We start from the raw sequence: 17,592 nt of genomic DNA, 5'->3' as shown, positions 1-17,592 counted from the left end.
AGATGTGGGGCAACGGGGGTGGAAGAAATGGGTAAAAAAGAAAAAAAGTTGAACTTCTGAATGGAAATAAGCATCTCTAACAAAAGTAAACAGCAAATGAATGAGAAAATGAAGGCAAGTGTGCCCCCGACCTTGGCGCTGGCACCAAGGGTTCCATTTCAAATGCTGCTCAACCATTTCCCGGAGAAGCCACCCAGGAAAGTCACTTTACCTTTCTCATCCGATGGTTTCCTCATCGGTGAAACAGGGAGGGTACCGCCATGGCTCAGATGAGATGCTGCCCGGGGTCTTTATTTCTGTCTGACTGCCAACATCCTCTGAGTCCGAGGAGCCCTTCCCCAGAGAGCCAGTGAGCTGCCAACTCCATCCTCCTGCCTTTGCTGCACAATCTGGGCTGTGGTCCAGTCTGCCACTGCCCTCTCTTGTTCTTGCCCCTTCCCAAGGTGCTGCTTCATCACTTCCAAACTCTGTAAGTTGCCCCGTTAAAAAAAATTGAGGTAAAATTCATATAACCTAATAGCAATCATTTAAAAGTAATTTAGTGACATTTAGTACATTCATAATGTTGTGCAGCCATCATCTCTGTCTAATTCTAGAACATTTTCATCACCCCACAAGGAAATCCCATATCTCTTAAGTAGTTACTCCCCATTGCTCCCTGGTCCAAGCGCCTGGAAACTGCTAATCTCCTTTCTGTCTCTGTGGATTTACCTATTCCAGATATTTCATATAAATGGAACCATATAGTATGCGGACTTTTTGTCTGGCTATTTTCACTTAGCACAATGTTTTAAAGATTCATCCATGTTGTAACATGTATCAGTACTTCATTCTTTTTTATGGCTGGATAATATTCTACTGTGTAGATATACTGCATATTGTTTATCCATCCACGTGTTGATGGGCATTTGGTTTATTTCCGCCTTTTTTTCTATCACTTTTGACATAGACACTGTTAGGTAATTTTGTTCCTGAGAAGTTCGGTGTTCAGCTATCATTGACTTGGTAATTTAACACACTAGATACTTTTGCATTTTAGGTCTTGGCTAAAATACATCACACTGCTGGAGGAAGAGGCTAGAGAGAGCCCAGCCACGTTCTGGGAGGAGCTGGCTCTGTGGCTCCTGCAGAGCTGTGTGTCAATCCCGTGCTCCTGGCAGTACCTCCCTAACCTTAGGCACTTAGAGAGCCTTTCTTCATCTGCAAGTCTGGGATGGTAAGGTTTGCCTTAAAGTGTTACCGTGAAGATTGCAGGAGGTAACATTTATGCAGGGTAACTTGCACGGTGACTAGAGTACCTTGCACTTGTCAGTTTCCCTTCAAACGTATAAAGCCTTTAGGGTATGTTTCAGAGAAGACTGGCTGCCAAGATGGAAGATGTGTTGGGATTACCCCAATATGCCTTTCTGATCCTAGGTGTCAATTGCAAGCTCCAAGGCTTAGCCCAGTTGGGTCTGGTTGGCAAGCTACAAATTCCTTTTGATTTCAGGGTGGCACCAACTACTTAAAATTTCCTATTCCTTTAATTGCACCCTTTCCTCAGACCTGTTAGTTCACTCTTTCATTGGACCAAACCCAAAAAACTCCACTTGGAGCAAAAAAAAATGAATGGGAAAGAATGCTTTTCTCAAATAACTCTCATCAGTTGGAGAAAACAGACCTGAAAACAGGCATTTAAAATCTGCTGTAATAAATATTCTGACTCTGTATGGAATCATAAAAGGAGGACACTCCAGCTAGTCTTAAGAAGCCAGGGAAGAGTGCCAGGAAGAGATGAAGAACTGGCTGAATCTCCAAATCAAGTGCGAATTGGTGATTCACTATTTATCAACCTGGCATCAATGTCTATTTAGATATTGCAAAAAAAAAAAAAAAGCAAGCTATACTGGAAAGTAGACTAATACAAGTGTATTAAAATTCTAATTTTTAATTTGCCAGATGCTTAGAATCCTGACTGTGCCTGTCTAAAGAGCAACTCTTTTAGAATTTAGATATCTTTATTTAGATCTTGAAAAAAATATTTTTTTAAAATAGTGAAACAGTCTCTCTTCCCCTGCTGCCTCACTCTATTGTGGAAGAACTCAGTGGTAATATCTTCTCAGAATCAGGCATCTGGAAATGCTTAATTTGTATCCTTATTTCCCAGTACAGTGCCTTGCTTACATTAGACACTACATAAATGTTTATGTGTACATGATTGCTTCCTAATTGGTTCCTATTAGCAGGCAAATCATATATACATTTTATGGAGTTTTTCTCCACACGTCAGACACAGCGCTGAATGCTGGGGATACAGAAATATCTAGATCCCACCTCAAGGAGCAACTAACACATTGACTCAGAATACTGTCTTTCCTCTAGACTCACCAGGACTCTTAACAAACGCTGATGCCCAGGCCTCAGGCCTAAAGATTCTGATGAAAATGGTCTGGATTGAAGTCTGCTTATTGGTATTTTTTTTTAAACTGTCCAAGTGATTACAAGGCACAACCTGGGTTTATACCCGGCAGGAAAAACACATCCATAAAAAGGCAAAAACATGGTATAATGATGAAGAGCCCTGGGTCTGGAGTCCTTGAGTTCAGATGTACTGCTCTCCTCTCCCTAAGTTGCGTGATGATTTACCCAATCTCTCTAAGACTCAGATTCCTTATCCATAAATGAAAGCGGTAATAACACTCAACTGCTAAGATTTTTGGGAAGAATAAATTAGATAATGCAAGTAAAGCACTTTGTACAGTATCTGTCATATAGTAGCCATTCAGATTTTATCAATTATTATTGTTCTTTTGTTTGAGGGTGTAGGCAGAGTGTGCTACGGGAATACATTGAGGACTAGAGAAGGTCTCTCGGTGGGAGGGTATTTTCTTCTCTGCCAGGTGCCACCATAATTTTGTTGCACAAAATGGAGGCCAACTGTCATTCCTGAAATAGTGACTTCATCAGGGACCACTTGCATCCCCTCCGCCTACATGGATATCAAAGGCAATGGAGTGTATGCCAGTGCCTCATCTGAACAACGGGGCAAAAATATCTCTTTTTCAGGGTTATGGTGAAGATGAAATAAAGCAATTACATGAAAAGTGCCTATCACATAGTAGGTCTGTAGCAAATGTCAGCCCCTTTCCCTATACCAGGGCCACAGCAATGTGTCCAATCAAGCTCAGGATTATTCTTCCCTTAAGCATAGTTACTGACACATCTGACCACCCAATATCAGAAAACCTGGTCATGGGTTTGTTCATTCATTCATTCATCCATCCATCCATCCATGTGAAAAATATATATTAAATACTACTACATGTATGGCACTGTGACAGCCCCCGTGGATACAGGTGTGACCAAACAGACACAATTTATGATATTATGTTTTAGCAATGGGATCAGAGTACAGGCAACTACTTGTAAAATGCATTACTTTTTTCATTTAATTTGTTCCATAACTAATTATCCTAGTTATTTTTATTGCGGTAAGGCTACAAAAGTATATAGGGGTTCAGAGAAGCTTCCTGTTGGAATAACTTGTGGATTGGAATTTGAAAGATGGGTAGGAACTGACTGGGTAGTAAGAAAGGAAGAGTGTCTCAGGTATAAGAAGAGCATGAGTGAGGGCCCTAATGCATGGGTGACATGAGGAGCTGAGAAGGCTGGTACCTGTAGAGCAGAGTAAGGAGGTGGGTGTTGCATGGAGTTGGCAAATCATGCAGGGCCAGATCCCACAGGGCATCAAAGGTCATATTAACTATTTCCATCTTACCTCTACAAACAATGGGGAAGCTTGCAAGGATTATTATAATTTTTAAAAAATGAGAGTGGCATCATCATGTGCTAAGGGGAAATGTGTAATTCAAAAACCACAACTGTCTACTCAAGAAAGTAGAATCTATGGAAGAGATGCATTTATGTCTTCAGAGCAAGTGGAAGATCTGGGTATCCAGGTTGGAGTTGGAACCTGTGGAGAGCCAAGTGTTTTAGAAAATAAAGTGAAAATATCTCAGAGTTCCTGGGGGAATCAGGAAATTATGGGGTGAAGAGAAGTGATGGGAGGGAGAAAGAGAAGAGCACTAGGAGAAGACAAAATAGGTTACTGTGTAGGTTGAGAGTGAAGGAGAAATCCCTGGTGGTGTGGTGGTCTGACAGACGTTGAAGAACATGTCCACTATAAACATCACAGACCATCAAACCTTTTATATAAACCTTAAAATTTGTATACGGTCCACTATACTCATTTTTTTTGTCAGGGGGAAGAGACAGTTATGATCTGGTTTGATTTGTTTTGTAGAAATCTAGGCATATTAGTTTCCTATTACAGCTCTAACAAATTACCACAAATGTAGTGTCTTAAAACAGCACAGATTTATTATTTTACAGTTCTGAAGGCCAGACATCCAAAATAGGTTTCAATGGGCCGAAATCAAGGTGTTGGCAGGACCATAGTCACTCTGGAGACTGTAGAGAAGAATCCATTTTCTTGCCTTCTTTCAGCTTCTAGAATTGCATTTCTTTCATTTCTTGGCTTATGGCTCCTATCTTCATCTTCAAAGCTAGCATTATAGCATCTTTTAAAAAAATCACCTCCCACCTTCCTCTTGTAAAGACTGTTGTGATTACATTGGGCCCACCTGGATAATCCAGGATAATCTCCCCATTTTGAGGTTCTTAATTTAATCAAATCTGTAAAGACCCTTTTGCCATGTAAGGTAACATATTTGCAGATTCTGGCGATTAGGCATTGGATACCTTCGGGGGGTCATTATTCAGCCCACCACAGCAGACATCCTGCTAGTGTAGAAAATGGGAAAGGAATTTGCCCTGACTTTGAAAAGTGAGGTCTTGGACATCTAAGTAATATGAAATAATACAGATTAAGGAGAAAATAAAGTCATCCATTCTTTCATTATTTCTAATATTAAGTAACACTCATAAATATCTGAAAATTTTTGTTGAAGCACTAGGGCAATATGTCCTGTTCGCGTTTCATTCACTTGGCAAGTGTTCATTGAGTATACATCAGGTACCAGGCACTGTGGGTGACAGAGGACTCAACCAAGTGTAAGATACAACATTTGCTTTCAAGAAGCTTCAATTTTATGGGACAGAAAAAGGAAATTAGTAACTGCACTACAGTCTGATGAATGCAGTGAAAGGTATACAGAGCATTACAACAGTCACCTGCTTGACCCAAGGGGCCTGGAAATTGCATCTCAGTTGTATCAGTCAGGGTTCAATTAGAGATGCAGAACCAGGGATTTGATTGTAAGCAATTGCGGGAGTGCGTTAAGTAGTCTCTGCAAGGCTGCCATCTTCACATTGGATGCTGGAGTTTAAAGTCTGCAGGGTAGACAGTTGGGAAGGGAAGAGAGGATGGGTGTAAAGTGGGAGAGCAAGGTCAAGGTAGAACCCACAAGCTGGGGACTTTGTCAGTCTCTTACTGCCGCCAACATCGATGATGATGATGATGATGCAGGTGTCCTGCAGGAGAAGCTGTTGTCCTTTGTCAACAGAACTAAACCCATCTGGCCCCGAAGTCAGAGAAGCTGGAGGAGGACCCAAGGAAAAGTGGAGCTGCTGGTGCCCCACACCAGCGAGGTGAGCCAGCAGAGAAATGAAAACCTGTGCAAACTGCAAGTCGACACATTACAAGGCCACAGTATGTGCATCAACAGAGGAAAAGGGGCTTTCATCTAACAGCAAGTAGTTTATTGTGGCTGGAATGGTTTATGCTAGGGTGGAAATACAGGATTGGGAGGAGGCTGAGGTGAGAAGAATGAAAGATGAGCCTTCAGTCAAAACAGATCACTGAGGATCAACATTCATACATCAACTCTCTTATAAACCAGGACAAAGTGTCTGGCTGGATCCTGATGGCAGTGGAGAACCACTGACTATGATGGACTATCTCATTTTCATTTTAAAGTGTTTGAGCCAATTAGCACAGCATAATCTTCCCCCGAGTCTCACTTCTCCCCATTTTTCTTTCCTTCTCAGTTGAGAAGTGACAGTTGTATCCACCACAAACTCTCCAGCTTCCCCCAACACTCTTCTTGCCTCAGTGTCTCTACCTGGAATACCTTTCCCTGCTCTCTTTCCCCTTCCCCTGCAAGTTCCATTTCCTGCTTTGTGGACATGGCCCCAGGCAGCATTCATCCAGGCAGGATGGAAATGACCATATTGTCTGTCACTAGACTGTGACCTTCCCGAGCATGGGAACGTTGTCTATATTATCCAAATATGTATGTGTGTGTATATATATATATATATATGTATGTATATATCCTTGTATGTGTTGTCCCCATTGCCTAGCACAGTGTCTGGCACTTTGAAGGTGTTCAGTAGATGCTTATTGATTGAATCAAGTTCCAGGAGCTTCTCATCAAACACTTTGTTTATATGATTTTTCAATTTTATTAGTGGATTTGATGAATTAGGGCTTCTGATTACTGTCAGAAAGAGAGGGCAACAAATTCTCAGCTTTCTGTATTTAAAAAGAGAATTAAGAAGAGACAGTCAAGGCTTCCAGAACCCTTTGAAAAAGCATCTACAAACAGACTTAAGTTATCAAGAGGGAAAGGAGAATCATTCCTCTTCAGAGGCACGAGTGAACCTCTCATCCTTTTCCAAAATCTCTTCAAAATTCTCATCCATAAGGCCTTCTTTGTCATTCTTGGTTTCCTTAATCCCCTCAGGACTGCCTGTCAGGTTGTTGTGCTGTTTATAATTATAAAGAGGCTTCAATTTTTTGGTGTAGATGAACTTAAACAATCTTTGGAGGCTTTGTTTAACATTTGAAGTGTTCAATCCATTGGCTACTTCCTTAAAAATGTTGTGGGTTATTTTCGCCAACTCCCTAATCACAGGGTCTTCATCCCAAAGCACTCGGTCAACAGCTATAACAGCAGAAGGGTCTTTTAGTTCAAGGCATCTCTCTGAGAGTCTGCAAGTCCTAAACTTGAATAGCCCCACCACCTTTCACAGAGTCCTCCTCCTTCCCTCCCCACTCTTAGTTTTCATTACTTTGACAAATAGCACCCAGGAAGTTTTATCTGCTATCACACCAGATTTTATTAACAGGAAAACAGAAATATTCACTAAACATTGACTGAGTGGCTATCATGTGCTGGGTATTTCTGATAGATGAGCAAAAATATATATTCATGAAGAGGTTCAATATTGCTCATAATAATGAAAAAAGTTGGAGTCAGTCAAATGTTCATCAATAGGGAACTACTTAAAAATTAGGAATATCAGAGGCTGGCCCAGTGGCATAGTGATTTAGTTCATGCTCTCTGCTTTGGTGGTCCAGGGTTTGCGGGTTTGGATCCTGGGTGTGGACCTACATACTGCTCATCAAGCCATGCTGTGGCAGCATCCCACATATAAAGTAGAGGAAGATTGGCAAGGATATTAGCTCAGGGACAATCTTCCTCACCATAAAATGAACTAGCACATACATGGACATGATGATGTAGATCCATATGTCTTGGCATGAAAAGATGTTTATGATACATGAATAAGTGAAAAATGTTATAAACAGTTATGATAGTCTTAAAAATAAATATGTAATAGTTTATATTCTTAAAAATATCTGGAATAATATATATACTAAAATGTTAATATCATTATACCAAGACACTGGGCTTGTGGGAAACTATTATTTTCTTTCCTAATGAAAAGAAATAGAGAGGGAAAAACAGGATAGATTTATAAAAGAGAGAGAGGGGAAAGAGCAGGAGGAAGAAGAGAGAAAGAAGAAAAGGATTCTGAGAGACATGGAGGGAGAATTACAGTGCTTAGCATTTCGAAGGCAGTAAGTAAATAGACGTCGAATAAACAAGTGAATGAATGAATAAATGCATGAAGAAGGAAGGAAGATAAAGATGTGTAAATGTAAGTTCATCACCTGTAACAAACGAATCCTTCTGGTGGGGGATGCAGGTAATGGGGGAGGTCACACATGTGTAGGGGCAGAGAGTACATGGGAAATCTCTGTAACTTCCTTTTAATTTTGCTGTAAATCTAAAACTGCTCTAAAAAATAAAGTCTATTACAACACCCCCTCCAAAACAGAAGGAAGGCAGCCACCCTATTGTCTACCTCGACTGTTATAATTCTGATCCTGATGGGGAAATAGACGGAGGCTAAGAGAGAGATGCCGAAGATGCAAACATTTTGATAGAATAAACATTACCTTTCTTAAATTCCCTTTGGGGCAAATGTACATTGCGTTCCTCTAAAGTGTAAATTCTTGGAGGAAAGGGACTTTGCTTTGTTTGCTGAAGATACACCTCAGCAGCTAGAATAGTGCTGTCACATAGTAGATGCTGGAAAAATATTTGTTGGATGAATGAGTGAATAAATCCTCAACTCTCTGTAGTTCCCAAGAGCTCTAGGATGATAGCTAGGTCTCAGGTAATGAGTGGGATAGATGGAGAAGTTGAAACAGATTGAGAGAGACAGAGAAAGGAAGAATGGAAAAGAAAAAAAGATGTCCCTTAACCCAGTCCGTCAATTGATTCCCTCAACTACCACCCACCACTCCCACTCTCCTCCCATCATCCCTGGCACCATTATAGAACTCAGATGTTAATCAAATCACAATGGTGAATTTATTTAGACCTATGCATAAAGATTTCACTATAGCCTCAACACTTACCCTCAAGCATGACTTCAATTTCATCTCTGAGTAGCAAATGGCCACCCAATTTTGCCAAGTACCCTATGCACAAAGTAAAATTAAAGTTACCCCAAAACACATCATGAAAATACATTCTCCCATATTATCTGGCTACCTTTATTGCTTTCTTCAAAGCAAAGCATCTCTAGATTATCCTTGAATCACCTTTTAGTGCTTTCAAGTAATTAGTATTTAGTAAAACTTGTATTGAGTTATATGTATGTGTATAAATGTGCACAAATCGTAATGGCACGGTTCAGTGAATGACCACAAAGTGAACACTTCTAGCTACCACCTGGGTCATTAAATAGTATATTACTAGCATCCCAGAAGCCTCCCTCATGCCCTTCCCAATCTGCAACTCCACCCTTCAGAATACATTATTTCTTGTCTGCCTCCTTTTGTTCAACATTATGTTGTAAGATTAATCCATGTTCTCTAATATAGCAATAGTTCATATATTTCTATTTGCTACATGGCAGAGGTTGGCAAACAGTTTTCTTGAGCCATAACCATACTCATTGGCTCATTTGTTTACATATTATCTCTGGCTACTTTCACCCTACAATAGCAGAGTTGAGTAGTTGTGACAGAAACCATATAGTACTTGAAGCCTAAAATATTTGCTATTATTCCTTTTACAGAAAGAGTTTGCTGAACGCTGCTATATGATATTCCATGCTATGAATGAAGCATTTTTTTATTCATTCTGTTGATGAGGGGCAATGTGTTGTTTCCAATTGGTGGCTATTATGGATATGATGTTATTATGGGCATTCTTGCACATAAATTTTGGTATGCATTTGTATGCACTGATGTTTGGTATATAGCTAGGAGTGGATTTATTGGCTAATAGATATGCTTTTATTCACCTTTAATTGTTACTGTCAAACAGCTTCCAAAGTGGTTGTACCAACTTTTACTCCCACCAGTAGTGCACGAACATTTTCATTGCTCTACATCCTCTCTAACACCTGATTTTATTAGTCTTTTTCCTTTTAGTCCTTCTCATGGGTTTGGTGGTAGTATCACACAGTGATTTTAATTTGCTTCATTTGTGCAGATTCATAAGAGTTTTGTATATTTATTGGCCATTTGGACATGTTTTTTGTGAAATGCCTATTCAAGTGACCTTCCTGTTTTCATATTGAGTTGTCTGGCCTTTTCTTATTTATTTGTAGGCATTTTATATTCTGGATACTGATCTTTTTAAATGTTACCCACCTTACAAATATCTTCCTACTCCAAGGCTAAACTTTTCCATTTGTATTGTTTTTTTGATGAACAGAAGTCCCCAGTTTTAATGTAAGCCAATCCATCATCTTTTTATTTATGGTTATTGATGGTTGGCATTTTTTTAACTCAATTGTTTAGTTGTTTATTGATAGTGTGTAGAAACCCAGCTGATCTTTGTCTATTGATGTTGGACCTAGAAAACTTGATAAATTAACTGATTCAAATAGCTTTTCTGAATTCTTTGCATTGTTTTAAATATGCAATTATTTGTCTGCAAATTTTGAAAGTTTTACTTTCTTTTATCCAAACTTATACATTTTATTTCTTGTTATTACTTTATTTCAGTTTTGGAAAATTTTTGTTTCCAAAATTCAGTTTTGTTCCTCCAGCTCAGTGAGATAGTTAAAATTTCTGCACAGTTTCTCAGCCTCCCAATTACCATTTTTGCATTTAGAATTGGCAAAATCTAAAAAGCAAAATAATCCAAATATCAGGCCTATTTCTTTTGTTTTTTCTATGCTTCTGTTCTGGATCACTGCCTTTAGAAGGCCCTCCAATGTCTTCAGATAGGTTTTAAAAGTCTTTTTGAGGATGTTTTTATTATCCTCATTTTACAGACAATAAAACCAAAGCTCATAGAGATTAAAAGTAACTTGGCAAAGGGGCTGGCCCCGCGGCCAAGTGGTTAAGTTCGCGCGCTCCACTGCAGGCGGCCCAGTGTTTCGTTGGTTCGAATCCTGGGTGCGGACATGGCACTGCTCATCAAACCACGCTGAGGCAGCGTCCCACATGCCACAACTAGAAGGACCCACAACGAAGAATATACAACTATGTACTGGGAGGCTTTGGGGAGAAAAAGGAAAAAAATTTAAAAAAAAATCTAAAAAAAAAAAGATTTCTTAAAAAAAAAAAGTAACTTGGCAAAGGTCACATAGCTAGGGGTGTTCATTCTGAGATTTGAATGCAAGCTTATCTGACTCATACTAATATTTGGTATTGTTTCTGCTTCAGTCAAAATACTGACCACAAAAATCACAACAATCAATCGATCATTTTTATAATACAATCTACGGTCAAGTTCAAGATACTCGGGGGGTGGAGCATGGGCTTAAAAGTTTCAAAATAATACTTGAAACACAAACCTGTGTTGTAAAGGTATCCTTAATTGGCATGCTCTTCTATCTGTTTAATTTTGTAATGCAATGCAATTCCTTTTAGAATTAGATTGAAGATACGAATAAATGAACGAAAATTTCCTATGTTGGAGAGTATTAATTTCCCCTACTATCAAATTACCTTTTTTTCCCTTTAGTTCTCTTACTAAAACTATTGAGTTTTGACTGGACACATGGCCACCCAACAGATGACTAGATTTTCAAAACTTCTTTGCTGCTAGGAGTGGCAACACACCTATCTTCTGGGCTAATGATCATTTAGCAGAAGTGATATTTGCTCTTTAAAGAGATGGCTGTGTGGGGGCCAGCCCCATGGCCTATTAGTTAAGTTCAGCACACTCTACTTGGCAGCCCAGGCCCGGTTCCCGGACATGGACCTACAGCACTTGTTCGCCATTTGTCGAGGCCATGCTGTGATGGCATCCCACATACAAAACAGAGGAAGATTGGCACAGATGTCAGCTCAGGGTGAATCTTCCCCAGCAAAATGAGGAGGACTGGCAACAGATGTTAGCTCAAGGCCAATCTTCCTGAAGAAAGAAAAAAGATAGAGAAAGAGATGGATGTGACTGAAGTGGTTGCAGGAGCTGGAGCATTTTGGACCTGATGTAGGAAACTGTTTGATGGGAATTCTAGAGCAACAAAAAGCTGGCACTAGTCTAATCAGACTGTTAGATGAGAGAGAAATAAACTATTATGTTGTTTAAGCCTTAGTTATATTTGGGTCTTTCTTATACCGCAGGAACTTATTTCATAAATACAATATTACCACCAAAGGAACAAAACAGGTGGCAAAATTAAGCAAAAACACCTAAAAATTAAATGGCCCTATTGAAAGTCACAAATAACGTTCAAACAGAATTTGATGTATTGAAGAACTTGGCAGATTAACTAAAATGCAGACCAGGCTCACCCGGCTGTGATCGCAGCTGGGTGGAGAGAGCAATGGGTGGTGGTGTGCAGGCGGGCGAACAGGAAGCACACCTCCGTCCACAAGTGGGGTTGACAGCTCCGCTCAGTTGCTACCACGCAGAAACGTGGTTCAGGGTAGCCTTATCTTCCCTTTCTCCCCCCAAAATAATTAGAAATCCAGATACTTATGTAAAAACTCAAATTTTAAATGTTGACAGTTGTGACACACTTCTAGCTGCCAATCCAATTTCATTGTCCCCTTCTTGCCTATTTAAAAACTCATAATTCCAAGCATCTCGTGGAATTAATGGTGGCACTGTGACAGTTATGATCCTAGGGGAGTCTAAGATAAATCACTGGCTGGGACTTTGAAGAAAGCTTTTTAAAATTGGGTTGACCTAGCTACACCTTCTGCCCTTTACTTTCTTGTTTTTCCCCTTGGTGTAACACTTGAAATGCTGAAGGTAATCAGAAAACACAAATGAGAATAGAAGCCACATGCTAATGATAGATGGCATTGTAAGGCCAATGATGCTGTGAATGTCTGTGTACACACATCATTTCTCACGTGTGAGTATATCAGAGGATAAATTTTCTTAAGAGGAGATTACAGAGTCAAAAGAATATGCATTTCACATTTTGATGGATGTTACCACACTGTTCTTCTTAGAAATTGTAGCAATTCACACTCTCACCAGTAATGGGATTGCCTACTTCCTGTAACCCGGCCAAAACCGTGTAGTATGAAACTTTTTGATCTTTGTCAGTTTGATGGATGGAAACATTTCGTCATTTCAATTTGCATCACTTTTTGGATGAAGTTGTGAAAATTTTATTTTATGAGCCAAATAATTTTTTTTCATGTTCTTTGTCCGGTTTTCTAGTGGGTTGTCTTTTCCTATGGATTTCTAAGGATTCTTTAGACAGTAAGAACTCACCCTTTCTATGTGATAAATGTCAAAAGTATTTTATCCCAATTTGGCTTTTGACTCTGTTTATAGTCATTTTTCCTGGCAGAAATATGTACTTTTTATATAGTCTATCAGTCTTTTCTTTATGGTTTCTGGATTTTGACTTTTACTTAGAAAGATACTACTCACCTCATGATTGTAAAACAAATTCTTCCATACTATTTTATCTAATTTTATTTATTATTATGGTTTCATTTTTCTTATTTGAGCTTTTGACCATCTGGAACTTATTTAGTGTAAGAAATGAGATAGGAACAAAATAATTTTTAAAATTCCAGATGGCTCACCAGGTGTCCCTAAATCATTTAAGGAATATTCTATATTTTCATCACTGTTAGTTAAAGCTAATGATTCACTTTCTAAAATACCACATGCTTTGGGGCTTATTTCTGGATCACATTTTGTTCCACTTGTCTGTGTATTCGTTCCACGTGATTTTGATTACTGTAGCTATATTAATATCTGATAGAGCTAGTCCTCTCTCTCTCTCTCTTTTTTTGGGTTAGAATTTCCTGGAGGTTCTTGCATGCTAACTTTTCCACATTAATTTTTTTCTACATTAATTTTAGAATCAGCATGTCAATTCTCTTAAAAAAGAGCCCTGTTGATATTTTAATTGGTATCTCATTCTGTGTACAGATTCATTTCGGAAAGAATTGGCACATTTTAAATTTTGACTCTTTCCTTTCCAAAATATGGTTTATACCTTTCTATTTACTCAAATCTTCTTTGTGTCTTTCAGTAAGGTTTGCAAGTTTTCTTCAAAGAAACATTGCACACGTTTTAAAATTTCTTTTTAGATCTCCCTTCCGCCTCCCGTCTGTCCATTTTTCCTTCCTTCCTTCCTCCCTCCTCTGCTCCCCGTCTCGTCTCCCTCCTTCCCTCTGGGACTCTCCCCACCTTCCTCCCTCCCTCTTTCCTTTCTTCCTTCTTCCTGGCTTCTCCTCTTCCTCATTCTTTCCTTCCTTCTTTATTTTTCACCTATTGTAAATGAAATCTTTTCTTCCACTGTATTTTCCAACAAGTTAGTTGTTTTTGTACAGGAAAGTTATTGATTTTTAAGATGAGCATAATTTAAAAGCATATATTTTTAAATTAAAAATATAATACATACAAAAAGGTATATATAATGGATGTACTATTAAAGAATTATAATAAATTGAACATTCACGTGCCCTGCTACAGGCTTAAGAAATAGAAAATACCAGTGCTTTTCAAGCGTCCTCTAAGTCCTTCCACAAATAGATTTCCTTCCCTCTCCTTCCTAGTAAACCATTATGCCGAATTTTGCATGGACTATTTCTTTGGTTTTCCATACAGTTTTCTAGCAAATTAGTATGGATTCCCAAATAATGTACTTCTACTTGTGTGTGCTTTGCCCTTTATACAAATGGTATATATTCTTTTTTTTCCATGCAATGTTAGGTTTTTGGCGTTCTTCTATTTTGGTGAGTGGAATTATGTTTTTTTTTTTTAAATTTCCTTGTTATCTAATGTTTCATTTATTATTATACAACAATTATTTACCTACCCTACTTGTCATGGACGTTTGGATCATTTCCAGCTTTTCTGCTATTACAAATAGTACTGCAGTGAACTTTCGTTCATCTGTCTCCGAGTACACTTATGCAAGAGTTTCTCTAAGGCGTACAATACCTAAGATTGGTATTTGTGGCTCATAGGGACATTATGTTCAACTTCAGCTTGCAAGACAATGTCTAATTATTTTCCAAGTGTTTGTATCAATTACTACTCCCAGTATTGCCAACAAAAATTCCCATTGCTCCACATCTTTTTCAACCCCATGATATATGTGTGTGTGTATAATTCTAATTTTTTCATTTAAGTATAACATACATATCAAAAACTGCATATGTCATAAATGTACAGCATGTGGAATATTCACATGCTAATCATATGTAAGGTCAAGACACAGGACATTATCAGTAACCCAGAAATCCCCTCTTAGGCTTCCTTTCACTGTCCACAGCATAAACATTATCCCAATTGCTAATACCACTGGTTACTTCTAGCTGTTTTTGTATTTTACACCAATGGAATCATACAGTATGTACTCTTTTTGTGACTGGCTCTTCTTTCTCAACCCTGTAAAGTTTATCCACATCGCTGTGTGTAGTTGGAGATTTTTTATTTTTCTTTGCTGTGTAGCATTTCATTGTGTGAATCTACCACAATTTATTCATCTAAATATTGACTCATAGGATTGAGTTATAACTAATAGTGCTTCTTTGAATATTCTAGTGAATATTTTTTTGTGAAAACATGTATGTATTTCTGTTAGTATTTACAGAATTCCTGAGTTATAGGATATGGGTGTGTTCAGTTTTAACAGGTACAACTGAACAGTTCTCCAAAGCAGTTTGTAAATTTTCACTTCCAACAGCATGTGAGAGAGTTCCGATTGTTCCATATCCTTAACAACACTTGGTATCATCAGTCTTTTCCGTTTTAGACATTCCACTGGATGTATAATGGTATCTTATTGTGGTTATAATTTGCATTTTCCTGATGACTAATGATGTCAAATATCTTTTCACATGTTTGTTGGTCATTCGCTATCCTTTTCTAAGAAATTTCAGTGAAGTCATCATCCATTTTTCTATTAGGTGGTCTTTTTCTTATTGATTTATATAAGTCCTTTATATATTCTGATATTATTTTTTTGTTAGATATCCATATTGTAAACATCTCCTTACATTTGCCTTTCCTTTCTGATAATGGTGTCTTTTGATGAAGAGAAACTCTCAATTTTAACATCCATTTTTCTTTTCCTATATTTAAAAAAATTTTTGCCACTCTGTTGATTGTGAATTGGAATGTTATTGTTGTTTTAGTCTGCATGCCTCTAATTATTAATATCATTGAGCATATCTCACAAGGTTATTTGTATTCATGTTTTCCCTTCTGTGAAATTTCTCTTTTCATGGTCTTTATTTTAATTTATTCGTTGTCCTTTTTATTTTTTCTTCTATTGAATGTTTGTATTTTGCTTAATAGGTTATTATACTTAATATATTTGGGATATTAACATGTTTTGTTACATGTATTGCAAATATTTTCTCCCCATATGTTGCTTGATTTTCATTTTTTTGTCTTTAGAAATATTTTGATTACTTTTGGTTATAAGGATATTTTCCTACATTTTCTTCTAAAAAAATTTAAAGATTTGTGCTTCACATTTACATGGCTTGATACACCTGGAATTAATTTTTATGTAGGGTGTCAGGCAGGAATTCATGTATGTGTGTATTCCCAATTGTCTTAGCACCTTGATTAGACAGCCCATCATTTATCATCTGATATACACTGCCACTTCTGATTTATACATTAGCTCTCTATATGTGTGGATCTGTTTCTAGGCTTTCTATTCTGTTTCATGGGTCTGTTTGTCTTTCCTTGGGTCAGTAACAGACTATCTAAAATTCTATAGCATTATGATAAAGCTTTATAACTGGTTGAATTGGTAGCCCACATTTTTTTCTTTAGGAGTATCTTGGCCTTTTGCTCTTCCGCATACATTTTGAATCAACTTGTCAAGATCTATACAATTATCTGGTTTTTTACTATTGCATTGAACTTGTTGATGAGTGTTTCTCAACAGGTGCTCAGTGGGGTTCTAGATAGGATAGTTTGTTTGCGAATAGCACTGTCACAATTAGTATGCTGAATACTAAGCATACTCTTGTCCACTAAATGCATTATCAATCTGGAAGCAAGCTGGCAAGGGAGCTTGGGAGATGTAGACCATAGCGGTCAGCTTCTTAAGGCATAGAGAAAAGCAAAAGATAGTGGAGAATGGACTGGGAGATGGAAGTCCACAATTAAGTAGCTATTGCACATCCTTTGCAATAGTTGATCCTTTCAATCTTTAGTTGGCTGAATTCCATCCTTCAATGATATCTTCAAGAAGGATTCACAGCAATTATTTACCCTGAGTTCTTCTGTTTTTGAAAATGATTTCCTCTTATCATCATGGTTGGATATAATTTTGCTGATTATAAAATCCTTCAGTTACAATTTTCCGTCCATTTATGATTTTGCAGGCACGATTCTACTTTATTTTAGAATTGAATACTGAAGTGGAGAAATCTAACACCAGATTTATTTATTTTGTAACTTAAAGGTGACTTCTATTTTTTTTTTTTTTTTTGCCTAAATGCTCCAGGCATTCTTTAACTTTAAAGTCCCATAACTGTATTAGGAAATGTCTTAATGTTTCATTCTGTATGAAATATTCCCTGAAAAATTGTTTACCACCTTGGGCCTGCCCAGTGGCACAGTGTTTAAGTTTATGTGCTCTGCTTTGGTGGCCTGGGGTTTGCAGCTTCGGGTCCCGGGTGCAGACCTACACACTGCTCATCAAGCCATGCACAGTAGAGGAAGACTGGCACAGATGTTAGCTCAGTGACAATCTTCCTTAAGCAAAAAGATTTATATTGGCAACAGATGTTAGCTCAGGGCCAATCTTCCTCATCAAAAAAAATATATATTATTTACCACCTCAGTATATTTAATCAGGCCTTTTTCATTTCTTAAATTAAATGTTTGAATACTTTTCTCCCATTATAATTGTATATTTTTCTCCTTTAGTGATATCATTTAT

The 17,592-nt window shown here is 37.9% G+C and overlaps 1 protein-coding gene across 1 annotated transcript in view; it reads right to left on the bottom strand.

Annotated features, from left to right (window-relative positions):
* Window positions 1–6,576: 6,576 nt before the first annotated feature.
* Window positions 6,577–17,592, bottom strand: part of MROH9 (maestro heat like repeat family member 9) — a 65,936-nt gene continuing 54,920 nt past the window's right edge. Inside the window, exons 19-20 of the mRNA XM_046680665.1 lie at window positions 8,654–8,716; window positions 6,577–6,887 (exon numbers count right to left, since the gene is read on the bottom strand). Of these exons, the coding sequence (XP_046536621.1) occupies window positions 6,577–6,887; window positions 8,654–8,716 (374 nt within the window). The remainder of the gene's footprint in view (window positions 6,888–8,653; window positions 8,717–17,592) is intronic.

This window comes from Equus quagga, chromosome 13 (genome assembly GCF_021613505.1).
Source record: "Equus quagga isolate Etosha38 chromosome 13, UCLA_HA_Equagga_1.0, whole genome shotgun sequence".
Taxonomy (NCBI): Eukaryota; Metazoa; Chordata; class Mammalia; order Perissodactyla; family Equidae; genus Equus; species Equus quagga.
Note: the sequence above shows the minus strand (reverse complement) of the source record. Positions and strands in the feature narration are given on the sequence as shown.